Source organism: Cyrtonyx montezumae, unplaced genomic scaffold (genome assembly GCF_038088225.1).
Source record: "Cyrtonyx montezumae isolate F1298 unplaced genomic scaffold, pur_monq_1.0 scaffold_1, whole genome shotgun sequence".
NCBI lineage: Eukaryota > Metazoa > Chordata > Aves > Galliformes > Odontophoridae > Cyrtonyx > Cyrtonyx montezumae.
This window is the reverse complement of record NW_027071825.1, coordinates 20947000-20963677: the sequence shown is the minus strand read 5'-3', so window position 1 is coordinate 20963677 and position 16678 is coordinate 20947000. Positions and strand designations below refer to the sequence as shown.

The 16678-nt window shown below is 38.4% G+C and overlaps 1 protein-coding gene across 1 annotated transcript in view; it reads right to left on the bottom strand.

The window, feature by feature from the left end:
• Positions 1–469: 469 nt before the first annotated feature.
• Positions 470–16678, bottom strand: part of ASPM (assembly factor for spindle microtubules) — a 32017-nt gene continuing 15808 nt past the window's right edge. The window contains exons 18-30 of the mRNA XM_065743054.1: positions 11933–16558; positions 10404–10553; positions 9909–10075; positions 8603–8762; positions 8008–8060; positions 6659–6815; positions 6124–6273; positions 4064–4255; positions 3754–3946; positions 2842–2996; positions 1785–1961; positions 842–1014; positions 470–761 (exon numbers count right to left, since the gene is read on the bottom strand). Of these exons, the coding sequence (XP_065599126.1) occupies positions 656–761; positions 842–1014; positions 1785–1961; positions 2842–2996; positions 3754–3946; positions 4064–4255; positions 6124–6273; positions 6659–6815; positions 8008–8060; positions 8603–8762; positions 9909–10075; positions 10404–10553; positions 11933–16558 (6459 nt within the window). The 3' untranslated portion in view covers positions 470–655. The remainder of the gene's footprint in view (positions 762–841; positions 1015–1784; positions 1962–2841; positions 2997–3753; positions 3947–4063; positions 4256–6123; positions 6274–6658; positions 6816–8007; positions 8061–8602; positions 8763–9908; positions 10076–10403; positions 10554–11932; positions 16559–16678) is intronic.

The following is a 16678-nucleotide window of genomic DNA, read 5'->3' as shown; positions in this document are numbered from 1 at the left end:
TGGTTTTCTTGACCTTGCTCTAAGAAAGCTCAATTCCAAGGCACAGCAGAACAGAATTTCAGGAAGATGCTGTGATAAACACCATCTATTCAGCTGGATGAGATGCGTGCTAGTATGTATTGATGACGTGAAAGTAAGAAATCTCACAAAATTACCTCCCTTAAAATAGCAGGTCAGAATTTCTAAATCCATCCTTATAACCCTTTGCTCCATCATAATCCCTATTTTTTTAAGTTTCTTACAGTCACACAATCCCTCAAAGTTCACTAGGAAGTGATCTCAAGCCCCATGAAATCACAAGCCAGCTTTAAAATCAACAGACTCCCTCTCCTTCCTGCACCTCTCCACATCAGACAAGCCAACGTAACTGTCCCATAACAAACAACGGTGCAGCACTTGGTCAGGGTGAAAAATACAATGATATTGGTAGGATTCAGAGCTATGTAAGAACAACACATTAACGCAACTGTAAAATAGACAATGACATACAATTTTATTGTACAATTGATTTTGGTAGGATTTCAAAAGCTGCATACAATACAAAAAAGTTAATTACAAAAACATTTTCAAGGACAGCTTGACATTTATTTGTTTCAGTTTAAAATCATTGAGCTACCTGCTGCATACCTACTGTACAAATACATTAATTTTCATTTCAGTAGTAGGCAATGCCAAGTGTATCCATCACCATTACAATTGCTTGGAGAGGATCCACAATTTCTTGCATGTTATCTTTTCTCAAAACCCAGTCTGGTTTAATTCTGTGGAAATAATAGTGGTTTATTATTAAAATAGTATATCTGACACTGTACAAACAGCAGACTAACTTTTAAGCACGCACCTTGAAACTGTTTTTATTCTTAGAGGAGTTACTGGAACTAAGGAAGTTCCACTAACTAAGGAGTTTGTCTTCTGTTTCATACGCATTCTCTCTGCATCCATTTTGCACTTACGAGCTGTAAGCTTATAGAGGCTCTGAATGCACGTAACAACTCGTGGCATGCTTCGGATTTCCTGAGAAAAGGTGAAAGCAATACATAGTTAATACTATAAATGTAAAAGTAACTTAAACTTAGAAATCTGCTTTGCTCAATAAAAATTGAACACTTTTAATGTAAACAGAACTTCCACCCAAAAGTACAGTGAAACCGTTTTAAAACCAGCACACTGACTACTACTGCTGTCAAAATATGTACATGGAACACTATCTGCGACTTCAGAAAATTCTAGAAGTGCAATTCAAATTTTACTAATTTCTCATTTGAGGCAATTTCATGTATGTCTCTAACAAGTGGTACAGAGAGACCTATTAGACTATGTCTCTTTTATAATAAAGTATGTCATGTGAAGGCATAAACAATAATGTTGCTAGTTTTTATTGACAATAAAGATTTTAACTTAATCTGAAAAGTAATGGTAAGTAGGGGAAAAAAAAAAGTCAAGCAGTAACTAAACTTCATGTAACACTAAGCAACCGATAGAAATTCTTCAAAATCCTTTTGCAAGTAGCAAGCAAATGCAATATCATAATCTTGCAGATACTGCAGGATCAAAAACTTGGTGTCATACTAATTCTGAGTGACGAAGTCTAACAGAGCACTAGCTAATGACTGTTTCACCACCTTGAAATTGCATTTTATTACCAACAAAATTTATTTATAACAGGTATTAGGCAAGAATGAGAAAAAAAAGCAACTACGAATGCACATAATACCAAAACATAAAAGAAAAGCAAAAAAAGCAAGGATGAATCAAACTATTAGAAAGAAGACACCAGGTCTTACCAAAGCTCTCTTTGAGTCCTTTGAAAGGATGGCCAACAAACAACAAGTCTTCGTGAAAATACTTCCTCCTTTTTCCGAAATTTTGTCCCCGGCTTTCCCTCTGTACATTTGCAGTAGGTCTAGTAATGTATCTATAGAATTATCTACTTCATATACTGCTTGAGTGGTTCTTTCATACTGTTATATCAGAAAGAAATAAGAGGTCTCATAGAAACCGATCCTCAAATTAACTTTCCGACTAGAGGAAAAGGCAAAATCCATATTCTTCCCTTGATTTAGTTTGTGGCTTGTCCAGCACCCAAGTCACGGAAATTACATTTGCACATTACACAATTGTAATAGGTCACAAAGTGCTACCCCTTTTGCTTCCCAGCCCCTCAAGTAAATATCCCCAGAATTGGATTCTACATTTTAAAATAATAATAATAATAATAATAATAATAATAATAATAATAATAAACAACTAGAATGGGTATAGAAGAATTTAGGAATAAATTTAGCCTCAATATTATATTTTTTCCTGAAATAAGAAAAAAAGAACTTGAACATAAATGTCTGTAGTATGGATATAAGATTGAAAGCCTGTTTGACAAGTTTACATTTAATTCCAGAATTGAAATTATTCCAGCTTAAAGTATAAAAATAACCAATTCTGTATATCATCTATTCTATGATACGAATTTAGAAAAGTAGTGTATCTTCAGCAACATGTACATTTTTACTTAAAAAATTTCACAGTTTATGCTAATTGTATAAACATCCTATCCCATTTGTACGTAATTTTACACATTTCTGTATTTCATGCAATACCTGGGATATCTTGCAATGTAATTCCTTAGAAGTAATTTTCATTATTTTCTGCCCTTGAAAACATTTTCTTTTACCAAATATAATTATTATGATTCAATCTTCTCAAGTAAATAATTAAAAATCAGAAACTGTTTTATTCTTCAAAATTATTTTCTTTTAAATTCATTCAGAAATTTTGCAGATAAGTAAAAACTACAATAACGTAGTCTACTGCTTATAAACCTGCTAAAGAAAACATTAAAATTACCTTTGAAACATTAAGTAGAACTTGAACTGAATATCTGATCACATCCATACATGGAACACTCCGGTTGCAGCTTCGAATCAGAACAAAAATAGTGGAGATTGCTCTGCTCTGCACCATATTTTCACAACAGAGAGGGGAGAGCCTGGTAACCACCTCTATAACAAAGAAAAAAAAACTTGCTAAAGATTCTGAAGCACAAGCAGTTTATTTTCAAAACAACTGTGCTTTCTTTTATGTTTAAATAGAATTTGTAAAGAGGTAAGAACCACAATTTTGATTTAAGCAAGTATTTCTAAATGAACAGTTGTAGTATTCCAGCCTAAAATTTAAGCACACAGAACAATCCAAACAGAACACTTACTAACAGTAAATACAACTCACTTTAATGTAACACGTTACAAGGACTGCCTGTAAATCAGAGCAATCATACAGGACTTCCCTTCCCTACTAAAGCCTTTTAATATTGCTCTTAACACAATTACTTGATTTTCATCTTGAAAAATGGATCATATATATTTTATCATATACAACTCACTTTTCAAAATCACACAGAAAGCATAAACATCATTACGAGATTTTTCCAGCTGATATAATTCCTACTGTCATCCTGGAAATCTATGTGTTACACCAGAGCTGTAGTAATATGGCAAAAGAATAACAGTTTCAAACTAAAAGTGAATAGATTTAGATTAGAAATAAGGAAGAAAATCTTTACTGTGAAGGTTGTGAAGCAGTGGAACAAGTTGCCCAGAGAAGTGGATCACCAGAAGTGTTCAAGGTCAGACTGGATGGCACTGTGAGCCACCTAATCTAATAGATGACCCTGCCCATGACAGTGGGATTCAAATTTTAAAGTTCACTTCCAACCCAAACCTTTCTATGATTCATTCCATAATGAAGTGAAATACTGACCTAGATGCTTCAATGCTTCAAGAACGTAAGAAAGATGTTTGTATTTTAGAAGGTATTCAATAGCAATTGAGGTTCTGTTGCACAATTTGTTTTCTTCTCTGCTCATTTTGTTAGCCTTTTCCAAACTGAGCCTTAAAGCTTTAGTTTTTGCTGTGTCATTTCTCTTTCTCCAAGAATATCCTCTCCACAATGCCTACAGAAAAGGAATTTCACAAAGACAAAAAAATAAATTGTAAATCAAACAGATAACAGAACCTCTATTAGTGTTCCAAATCGATGTCACATAAGTCTAATCAATTTAATTAATCACCTGAAATTTAATTATTCCAACTGTGATTCTTCTCTTACGTCTGCAGGCAAGGAATCTTCGTGCACTTCGCTGGATCGTGGTTGCTGCATCATCTCTGCGACGCAGCCAGCCTCGGACCACCCGCTGGCACCGAATGATTCTTCGATAATCTCTTTGAAATCTTTTCTGTTGCATTTTTGTTCGGAACCATCTCTGTTTAAAATTAAAGGAGCTGATATTTACATAAGACCTTGCCCTAAACTCCCATTTCCCTTCCTAAACAGGCATTGATAAAATCTGAAGAACTATTTTAACCTAACTTTTGTCAGATACATGCTTCAAAAATCCCCAGCACTCGCACAACCACGTCTCAGTTGTGGTAGCAGAAACGTGTGACTGCCAAATGAAATCTGTACTAGGAGCAGTTAAGGAAGCATTCCATTTTCTGTCAGCTGGTTTTCAGGAAAAAGCACCACTCTACTTCCTATTTCCCAGCTCTGTTTCTTCCTCTGTTTTTACAGGGAAGAGAAATAGGGTACCGTATCCCAAATCTGACCAAAAGACTCTTCTAAACATTCACTGCTGCCTTACAGGGAAAAGAAAATATCCTTGACTAAAGAATAATCATTTCGAGATTCACATTTCAGTCTCCATTTATCTAACCCTGGACTCCTTCCATCAGTGGAACTAAATAAGTGACCAACTTGGAATCCTGAAGATATTGTTTACTGTGTGGCAGCACTGCACAACAGAGCTGATTTTTAACCTTGCTTTTTAGAGAAGTTAAACTTGATTATGTTAAAGATGCTGCCATTTAGGCATGTTTAATTGCCACTGGCAAGTCAGAAAAATCCAACCAAGCAAATCAGTGCAGATGACACAAAACTGATTGGGAGTGGTTAATTCACCAGAGGGCCAGGCTGACAGTCAAATAAATATGGACAGGCTGGGGATGTGGGGTGACAGGAACCTCGTGAAAGTCAACAAAGAGAAGTACAAAGTCCTGGACTTAGGGAGGAGCAAGTCTAGGCACCAGAACAGGCTGGGAGCCATCCAAGTTGAAAGCAGCTTTGTGGGAAAGGACCTAGGAGTCCTGCAGGATGCCTAGATGAACATCATTCAGCAATGTGTCCTTGCTGATAAGAAAGCTAACAACATTGCTGGCTGCATTAAGCAAAGTATCATCAGTAGGAGGATCCTCTCTCTCTACTCAGCATTGGCAAGCCCACATCTGGAGTACTGTGTCTAATTCTGCACCCCCCAGTAACAGAGAGACCCAGACATACTGGAGAGTCCACCACAGGGCTGCCAAGATGCTCAAGGAACTGGAGCACGTCTCCTACAAGAGGAGACTTAGAGAGCTGGGACTGTTCAGCCTAAGAGAATTGGAGGCTCAGCGGAGGTCTTACCAATGTCTGTATAAAGCTGAACTGTATAAACCCTGTAGGGTTCAAAGAAGGCAGAGCCAGGTTCTTTCTCTGTGGTACCCAGTGACAGGAGAAGAAAAAATGGGCACAAATTGGAACAAAAGAGGTTCACTCTGAATGTCATGAAACACTGTTGTCCAAAGAGGTTGTAGATCTTCCTCCTTGGAGATCATCAAAAGCCACCTAGACATCCTCCTAGGTGGACCTACTAGGTGGAGTTGGACCAGGTGACCTCCAGAGGTCCCTTGCTATGGATCTCCAAATTCAACCATGCTATGGATCTGCAAATTCATCCCAAGGGGTATTTCTTTAAGTAGATGCACTTAATCTCATGAGCACTTCAGGTTGGTTTGTCTTATCTTTCCTACTTGCACTACTCTGAGACAGCACTTAGATTATTTTAGCAAGACTGAGGGACAAAAGAAAACAAACTTTCCCATCCACCCTCAGGTTTGAGCTCCTTAAGCCTCCACTGTCTAACACCTACTTTATTACGCTTAGCTGAATATAAGCAGCGTTTTTTAATAAACTGTCATCCCTAAATTACCTTTATTTTTACAAATTAAGGATCTATAGTGTTTTAGTGCTACAGCTCAGCAGACAAAATAAATTAGACTATGTAACACAGAACCATTTATCCTTGATTAGACTAACCTGTATTATAATAACCGATGAGATGTGGTTTTCTGCTAGCTTATAGGTGAGGTGCATCCTATAAGCCCTCTGAATTTTAATTGCAGAAACATGATGATATGCAGCTGCCATAAAATAAAGTAGTCTCTTCTTTTGTTTCTGTTCTAAAATCTGTCAGAAGAAAACAGATCAAAGAACATCATTAATTTTCATACCCAGAGACAGCTTATCACTTATGCAAAGGACACAGCACACAGCACTGCATTCTTCAGTAAGACGCTGAAGAATGACCTCCAAACTCATTACCTGTGAACTAAGTACACCACCTTTCCTGTGTCCTAAGTCTCCAATCTGAACAAACACACCAAAGTGACTGTAAGAACAATTTCACTGTAAGCACCAATAATCTGACCTCTGACCCATACAATTCTCAAAGCAGTCAACAGAAATAAGAGTTCAACAGTTTTGAGTTCTTTTCTTGTCAGATGAAATTAATGTTAAAATTGCTCTCGAGATGCTTTACACCAAGAGTAGTTTTAAAGTGAAGTACACCAACCTTTTTTCTGACTAAATAACCACGTATAAATGCTTGCAGTTTGATGATAGCTCTTCTGATTTTGTTGTATTTCATAAATTGAAGCCTGCCCTCCTGCCAAGCCCTCAGATGTTTTTGGATAGTCACAGCAGCAGCTTTTTGTTGATTAAGTTTCCTTATAAGTTCATAAGTTCATAAGGTTGGAAAGGACCTATAAGATCATCTAGTCCAACCATCCTCCTATCACTATCTCTACCCAACTACTAAATTAAGTCCTTTAGCACCTCATCTAAACGCTTCTTGAACAGCGCTAGGGATGGTGCCTCGACCACCTCCCTAGGCAGGCCATTCCAGTGCCTGACCACTCTTTCAGAAAAGAAATGCTTCCTCAGGTCTAATCTAAATCTTCCCCGGCGCAACTTGTGGCCATTCCCTCTCGTCCTGTCGTTATTTATCAGGGAGAAGAGGCCTACCCCCTCCTCACCACAACCCCCCTTCAGGAAGTGGTAGAGTGCAATAAGGTCTCCTCTGAGCCTCCTCTTCTCCAGACTGAACAATCCCAGCTCCCTCAGCCGCTCCTCATAAGACTTGTGCTCCAGGCCCCTCACCAGTTTTGTTGCCCTTCTCTGAACACGCTCCAGGGCCTCAATGTCCTTCTTGTAGTGAGGGGCCCAAAACTGAACACAGTACTCGAGGTGCGGCCGTACCAGAGCTGAGTACAGGGGGATGATCACCTCCCTGCTCCTGCTGGCTACACTATTTCTAATACAGGCCAGGATGCTGTTGGCCTTCTTGGCCACCTGGGCACACTGCCGGCTCATGTTGAGCCGAGCATCAACCAACACCCCCAGGTCCTTTTCCTCTCTACATTCTTCAAGCCATTCTGCCCCAAGCCTATAGCATTGCATGGGGTTATTGTGGCCAAAGTGCAGGACCCGGCACTTGGTCTTATTGAACCTCATCCCATTAAGCTCAGCCCAGCTGTTCAGCCTATCCAAATCCCTCTGAAGGGCCTCCCTACCCCCAGGCAGTTTGACACATCCTCCCAACTTGGTGTCATCTGCAAACTTACTGAGGGTACACTCAATTCCCTCGTCTAGGTCATCAATAAAGATATTAAACAAGATGGGCCCCAAAACTGACCCTTGGGGGACACCACTCGTAACAGGACGCCAGCTGGACTTAACTCCATTAACCACTACCCTCTGGGCACGGCCCTCCAGCCAGTTCTCCACCCAGAGAAGAGTGAACCTGTCCACACCACGGGCTGCCAGTTTTCTTAGGAGAATACTGTGGGAGACCGTGTCAAAGGCCTTGCTGAAGTCCAGGTAGACTACATCAACAGCCTTTCCCTCATCTACCTGTTCCTTCTCTCCTTAAAACATCTATATGTTGTTTGGATCAAACATGCAGCTTCATGCTTCTAAAAAAGATTTTAAAGAGTTCATTGGTAATAACTGAAAATAAATGAAACCCTAGTTCATTCCTGTTACAATCAATATACAATTTAGGTTTTTTTCTTATGATGGAATTTTTTTATAGTAATGAAACTTAAAAGTAACAAAAATAAAATACGATGTACAAGAAAACAAATGTCACACTAGTTTATATAAAAATCCACTTTCACAATTTGGAAGGTCTTTTTTCCTTACCTAAATGGGGTCAAAATATTGGCATAACTTAATCCTTTGTAAGCAAAAAATAACAATAGATCACTTATACATTTTGTATTTTGGGCATAAACAGGGGCAATTCAATAATTGGAATTAACTCAAAATCATCAACCTAGTTGCACAAAGCAAAATGAAACTGAATATTTTGAAGATCAAACAGTTTTGATTTGCACAATCTTTTCTCTGGTCCCACTTTTTCTTTTCTAATCTTCCACATATTGGCAACAAAACTCACTCAAAAGCACTGAAAACTTAATACAGCCATAATATAAGAGTGCAAGTGAAAACATACCTTTCTTAAAAGTCTTCTAGCCCTATACTGTCTATATGCCAACTGAATCTTAATTACTGCATTCTTAGTTGCAAGAAACTGAAGTCGAACCGTTCTTGCTTTGAGGGTTGCTCTCCATCTCCTTTGAATAGTAAGCGCACACAGCTTCATTTTCAAATACCTGACAAGAAAATACATTTTAAGCTCAAGTGAAACATTAAGCTTTGGATACAGGAAGTAAGGCAATGAAAGAGGCAGCTCGGATAAGACATTATGCGCATAGAATGTGGATATACAGTCTCTCCTAAAAAATCCAACAGCTGAACACCAATCACTCAAATAATAAGAATAGCCTGAGGAAAAAAAAAAAAAAAAAAAAAAGAAAAGGGAAATGGAAGAGAAAACCAAAAGTTTCTTCTATCAGATTAAATCTTTTTATGCCCAGTGAACAATAGAAGACAAAAACCTGCCAGGGCATCATGATGAAGAAAACCAAGAACAATTCAGAGTACATAGTTCTGCTGCTATTTAAAGTAATCATAAGGACAATTCGCAGTTCTGATCTCTACATCTCAGACAGGATGCAGCCAAGTCAGGGAAGAATGATGGAGAAAATGGAGAGATGGAATTAGACAGTAAAGCTCAGAGGAACTGAGTGCTACAGCTGTGAGAGGGGCCTAGAGCAGGTTTACAAAAGCATTTAGATAGATATGATGCAGGCAAAGCTGTTTTCAGCCTAATCCTGCAACACAAAAACGACTGGTTTGGAATGTCAGTTTAACTATTTCTACACGCATTATAAAGAAACAGTCTGTCATCCTACTATCTTCGTGCTGGAATTTTCATAGAATCATAGAATCACCAAGGTTGGAAAAAACCCCTAAGATCATCTAGTCCAACCATCCATGTATTATCAATATTTCCCACTAAATCATGTCCCTCAGTACAACTTCTAAATGTTTCTTGAACACTTCCAGGAACAGTGACTCCACCACCTCCCTGGGCAGACAGGATTAACAAAAAAAACAAATAAACAATACAAAGGATGAAAAAGACCAAGCCCACTCTTTCCAAATCCCTAATACATAAAATTTAAGATTGTGCAGTAGCTTCTAGTGCAGAAAAGTATTTAAATGTAAAAAAAAAAATTGTGTACAAAAGAATAATTTCATTAACACCAACATGATTACACCCAAGCATATTATGTACATGCTTGAGGGATAAAGTCTGAGAATCCATAGGTATTTGCCAGAGTGCAAAGCAGTACAAAGTAACTATACAATTAAAGCTCATAGAAGTAGAGAAATACAGTTCAATTCAGCATTACCAGGTCCTCTGCCGTTTCGTTCTGAAGTGACTCTTAATAATACACACAGCTTGTACAATAGATGCATATTCCTTTCGTGCTTTGCAGCCTCGAAACCATGCTTGAATTACTTGTGCTGCTCTCACTTTGTTAGCCAACTGCCTGGCTTTAAATCCTCTATATGAGGCCTATTAAATATATAAAAAAAATACAAAAATAAAAACATCACTTCTGTTTGTTTTCTAATGGAACAAACCAAATTAAAGTCACTTTAGCATGAAAGGTGCTTAGGATTCCTATTGGTCCAGTATTCTGACTTCCTCGTATGTGGAAGTTTTCTAAAACAACTGACAAAGCAGTGAGAGAAATACTCCAAATGTCACTAACACCTGTAAAATGATTATGTCGTAAAACAATAAGTACAAGAAACATGAAGGAAAAAAAAATCTAAACAGAAACAAAACCAACTTCTCCTCCAAGAAAAGCCTCAAAAAACCAAACGTCTTCCCGGATTACCTGAATTTTGATAGCAGCTCTTTTCTTTTGGTTGAATCTTTGTCGTTCAGCATTTCGCATCAGACACGCTCTGTAGCGTTGCTGTATTACTAAAGCAGCAAATTTGCACTGAAGGTACCGTTGTCTCTGAGTAAATCCACGAAAAAGTGCCTTGAAAGACAAAGACAACCTTAGAATATTTCTCCACTTGCATGGTATTGACAAGGAACATAATAGCACATTTTTAACTATGGCTATAGTCACTAACTCGTTTTTCAAATCAACAATATAATTACTTTTAAAACAGCTCTGATTCCCCAGTTAATTCTTACTTCTACCTCTTAAGCAAAATCATCACACACACCTTGTTTAGGACATACAAAGCTAAATATTCAGACAATAACTAAAAAGCTGCCACTTCCACCCTCTCCTCAAAAAGGGACGCAAGGACGGCACAGCTGTTTTCTTGTCTGCCAAACAGCAGTGAGAAATCATGACAGATTATTTCCTTTTTCCTTTCTAATTTGAGGGTAGAAAAGAAAAACTCCTTTCATTTCAGTAATACCCTGAAGAGAGACATCTTTCGTTTTTCCTTAGAGCAAAATAACTAACTCCACAGGAAGTCATGTAAAACTTTTCTCAGAAGGAAATACAGTGTTGCCAGAACACATATGGATTGTAAGATATAAATAACAGGGAGAAACTTTCTCTTTTATCCTCAAAAACAAAACAAATGAAAAACACATCAGAAACAGAAAGCAAATCTAACTCTTAATTACTTATTGTCAACCCTGCTGATATTAATTACTTATTGTCAACCCTCCCTCCTCAAAGAAGGAAGGAAAATGTGTCAAAACTAAATATTTTCCCTTCCGAGAACACATTTGAGTCATCATAGAGTACAGTTTCACACTCAAGGTACAGACTGAAGCATACAGTAAGAATGAAATACATTTCCTCACATTCCTATTCAGAATACTTTATCTCAGCACCACAATTAGTCTGGAGTTATTTAAAAGATCTAAAAAAACAACACAAAACTTTAATGTGGTGTATTTAGGATGGCACAAGTAAATCAGTCTTAAAGAATGCAGCAGTCGTACCTGTCCTGCCTTTACTTCACTTTCTATCCAGTACTAGAGCTCACTTACTTCAAGACACCTGAATAGCCTTCATTTGCATTCTAAAGAAAATATTCATTAAGATATTAATATCTAAGCAGGTGGAAGCCAGTTAGGACAAAAATGTTCTTAAAAGAATAATAGAAACTCACACAAATATCAGATATCTAATTTTAAGCAGTAAAATTTTAGGGGAAAGATAAGAAAAAAGGGAAGATGACTTTTAAGATGAACGCCTCAGCAAGCAAAGGCAAAACAGAGCCAGACTCATTTCTGTGCCCTGCTGGAGTAAACTTTACACACTTAGCGTAATATACTGCAGAACTTGATTCTGTTTTAAGATATATGGCTTAAAACCATTGTTTGAAATAGCAGCAGTTCTCCAAAACAAACAACAGAGAACAAAAAATATCATACATTTATAAGTACCTGAATTTTTATTGCGCTTTCTTTAATTTTCTGGAACCTCTTCTTTGCAATGAATCTTCTGACTATAGCCTGCACAATGATAATATTTTTCTTGGTTTGCAAGTAGATCACTCTTTGGCGTTTTACAATCAAGCGGGATCGGTACCATCGCTGTAAGACAACAGCTGCTTTTTTACAGCTCGTATACCGTGATTTAGCCTTATACATGAAGTAATAGGCTTGCAATGTAATAGCTGCTCTTTTAAGTCGAATAAATTTTCTACGTTGCACAGCCATCTGAAGAAAAGATTGAATCTTCCTTGCGGCTCGTGTCTGTCTTGCTAGTTTTCTTGCTTTCATACCACGGTAGGCAGACTGAATAATTACTATTGCTCGCCTTTGAACAGAATACTCTGCTTTCTGCAAACGAGCCCTGTGACATGCTCTATACCACGTCTGAATAGCAACTACTGAATTCTGAATGGATTGATAGCGGGTCCTTGCTCTCTGGCATCGAAACGCTGACTGAATCGTTATTGCTGCTGCTTTTTTCGCAAGAAAACGCTTCCTTTCCACATGCATTCGAATGAATGATTGGATGCACAGTGCAGCAGCATTGGTTTTATACAACTGCCTTGCCTTTTTAGCACGAAAAGAAGACTGAAGGCAAATGATGGCCTTTCTTATTTTTGCATAATTTTCCATGTCAGCCACTTTGGCTATTTTGGCTCTGAACCTTTGCTGTATAACTCTGACAGCCCAGCACAACTGTTTATAATATTTACGCTGTACGTACATCCGATAACTAGACTGTATTATGACTGCTGAAGCATGCATCATTTTCAGCCTCTGTCGATCCTTCATGCCTCTGTAATACGCCTGAATAAGAAGAGCAGATTTCTTAATCATCAGATATTTCTTTCGCTGATTCTTTACTTTAATGTAGGAACGGTAGTAGATCTGTATAACGACAGCTGCAGTTCTCAGCTTCTGATAGGCCTTCCTACTCCTGTACATTTTATAGGCTGATTGTATCGTACTAGCAGCTAAATGCATACGCCTAATGCTCTTGCGCACTCTGATCCCTCTGTACACAGCCTGTACACGAACAGTTGCGCTGCGAAGATGAAGATACTCCAGAGTATGGTGCCTACACAGAATCAAAGCTCTGTATCTTCTCTGAAAGACAAGAGCAGCTGCTTTAAGAGAGAGATATCTTTGACGTTCTCGAAAAGCTTTATAATTTTTCTGAACAACAGTTGCAGCACGGTGCATTTTTTCATGTTGTTTTTTCACGCGCATTTCCCGAAAAGCCCTCTGAATACAAATTGCTGCTTTCTTAAATGAAGAGTAGCGCTGTACTGCAATATTCCTTTGGATATTTGCCCTGTATCTCCTCTGTATTAGCTGGGTTGCCCACTGAACTCGTCTGTAGTGGCGGTACTGCCGGTACATTCGGTAGTTTCTCTGTATTGTAAGTGCTGCCTCATGCCTCTTCTTCAAGAAGCATCTTGTTTTCATTCCTCTATAGGCAGCTTGAAGAACTAAAACAGAACTGTGCAACTTTAAGTACATTTCTCTGACACGCTTCCCTTCCCTGTACGCACGATAACGTTGCTGTATGATTACTGAAGCAAGTCTGAGAGCTCGGTAAGAGATGTAAATTTTACGCATTCTTAGTGTCGCTTGGATGACCTGAGCAGCTTGATGCATCTGCCGCACTTTCTGCCTTACCACAAAGCCTCTATAGGCAGACTGGATGACAACAGCAGCATTAAGCAATGAGAGGTATTTCTGACGTTGAATTTTTGCTAGTTTTGTTGCTCGGTATTTTCTCTGAATGACAATTGCGGCTGTCCTCAGGGAAATAAAATGTTTTCTTTTGAGAAAACTTCTGAATCTTCTTTGAATAAGCTCAGCAGATTGATTCATAGTTCTTAAAAGTCTCCTTGTCTTCATGCCACGAAATGCAGCCTGGAGACAAAGCGTAGCGCTTCTCAGAGTCACATAGTTGTGAACTTGCTTATTTCGCTCCTTACAAGCACGATACCACTGCTGAATCCGTCTGGTTGCCAGCAACAAGTTTCTGAAATCCCTCTGTTGTTTGTACATTCGATAATAAGACTGTATCAGTGCTGCTGACTGATGCATCATTTTTAAGTCTTGTCGAACTTTCTTCCCTCTAAAGGCAGCCTGAAGGACAATGGAAGACTTCCTGAGCTCCAAGTACTTTTTACGTTGTGCTCTGCCTAAACAAATTGCTCTATACTGTCTTTGAATTATAATCGCTGCCATTCTCATTGCCTGGTATCTAATGTTTACGCGGTGCATCTTAAACATGGCTTGAATACAAATAGCTGCTTGGTGCATAGAATGAATTCGCCGTCTGACTTTTACGCCTCTGTAAATTGCTTGCATTTTGACTGCAGCTGTTTTCAAAGATAAGTATTTTTGCCTTTGCCATTTAGTGTGAATAACTGCACGATAGCGCCTCTGAATTACTACTGCTGTAGATCTAAGTTTTACATAGTTCTTTTTTACCAGGTATGATCTGAAGGCTGCTTGTATTATTGTAGCAGCTTTGCTTAGTTCTCTCAGTTGTTTCCTCACTGTCATCCCACGGTATGCAGACTGCAAGACTAAAACAGCTGCCTTCATCTTTAGATAATGCGCACGTTGTTTTTCTTTCAAACAGTAAGCTTTAAAGTATCTCTGAATCACTAGAGTGGATTGCCTTAGCTTTTTAAATTTTAATTGATTTATGTGCATTCTGTAATAGGACTGAATGACTGTTGCAAGACTGTGCTTCTTTTGAATCTCCTTTCTCACTGTTTTTCCCCTCCATATCGCCTGCAGACGTACTACACAGTTCCTCAGCTCAACATATTCTTGCCGTTGTTTTCGGCTTATGACACTGGCTCTGTAACGCCTTTGGATAATGAGTGCAGCATCGTTCATAAGTCTGAACATTTTCTGAGCCATGAATTTTCTGAAGGCAGACTGTATTGCAGTTGCAGCAGCATGCTGTCTTTGAATTTGCTTTCGAACCTGGTAACCACGAAAAGCTGCCTGTAAAGTAAGCACAGCTGCTCTTGTCATTAAGAAGGTCAGTCTTTGCCTGCTACTAGTTTTCCAAGTTCTGTACCACCTCTGAATCACAATAGAAGCTTGAATCATTGCCTGATACTTTGTTCTTGCATCATGAGCTCTAAAAGCTGTCTGAATTTTGACAGCAGCTCTATGTTCAAGCTTAAACTTTTTGCGTGTTTTATAACCCCTGTAGGCTGCCTGCAAGCACACAGCTGCCTTTTTAACTTGCAGGAACTCCTGCCTCTGACGGACTTGCTTGTGGTATGCACGATAGTGTTTCTGAATGACAACAGCAGCACTGTAGATTGTTAAATAATGTGCCCTGGCCCTCCTCATTCTGTACTGCGCCTGGAGAAATATAGCAGTCTCCCTCCACTTTTTTATTTGCTTCCTGACAAGATAGCCTCGAACTGCAGCTTGAATTCTTATGCAGGCTCCCTTCAATTTCCTATAATCTTCTTTAAGTTGAAGAGCATATCTATGAGACCGATATCTTCGCTGGACAAAAAGTGTTGCTTCCCTTAAGGCACAGTAATACCTACGTGCTAATCTCATCTTCACAAAAGCTTGAATTTTCACTGTTGCATTTCTCAAGTTTTTAAATCTCTTTTGGATGACATAAGCACGGTAACTTGACTGAATTTTTATCACAGATCTCAATATGCAAGCTTCTTTCCTAGCTTTCCTTCCTCTGTATGCAGACTGTAGGACAATAGCAGCCAGACGCATCCTCTGGAAAGATGAGGCTGCTTTTTTAGAGGTGACAATAGCCCTGTACCAAGCTTGGATTACAGAAGCAGCATTTTTCATCTGTTTGTATCTTTTTACCTGCTGGTATTTTCTTACATGTGATTGCAATATAGTAACAGATTTTTTTAATAGTAGAAATCTTAGTTTCACTTGTCTCATTCTCCACAGCGACTGAATTACACAGGCTGCTTTTGTTTGCCTGTATAGTATACGTGCTCTCTTGCCTCTAAAAGCAGCTTGGAGAACTACTGCTGCTGCACGCTTTTGCACATAGCTCTCTCTCTCTTTTTTTCCTAATTTATAAGCTCTGTAATACTGCTGAATGGTCACTATGTGTGCCCTGTATTCCTGGTAAATACGCCTAGCTATCTGACACCTGTACCAAGCCTGAATCTTGATAATGCTTTGCTTAATATGTAGATACTGTTTCATATCCCTGCGCATCCTATACCAAGACTGAATGACAAGGGCAGCTCTCTTTCTTTTAGCCAGTTTTGAAGATTGCCATTTTCTGAAATAGCTCTGGAGCACTAAAGCAGCTCTAATTTTCTCTTGAATTTTGTGTTTTCTCCATTTTCTGAATGCAGACTGTATAGTAAGTGCTGAAGACCTTAAGATTTTGTATCTCTGCTGATGTTCTTTTGCCAGTTTAGATGCACGAAAACGATTCTGAATTGTAACAGTAGCCCAAAGAATTCGCTTATATGCAGCAATGGATAACAACATCCTTATCCTCGCTTGTACAAAGATAACATAGTGTCTTAGCTGTAAATAACTTTTCCTTGCAGAATATCTTCTCCAATAAGCCTACAGGAAAAAACAGAATATTTAGTATTTTCTGAGTATATCAATACAGTAAATCAGCTTGAGTTAAGTCTAAGTTTGATGACTATTGACTTCAGATGTTTTAAAGTTTCTGTATTCCTG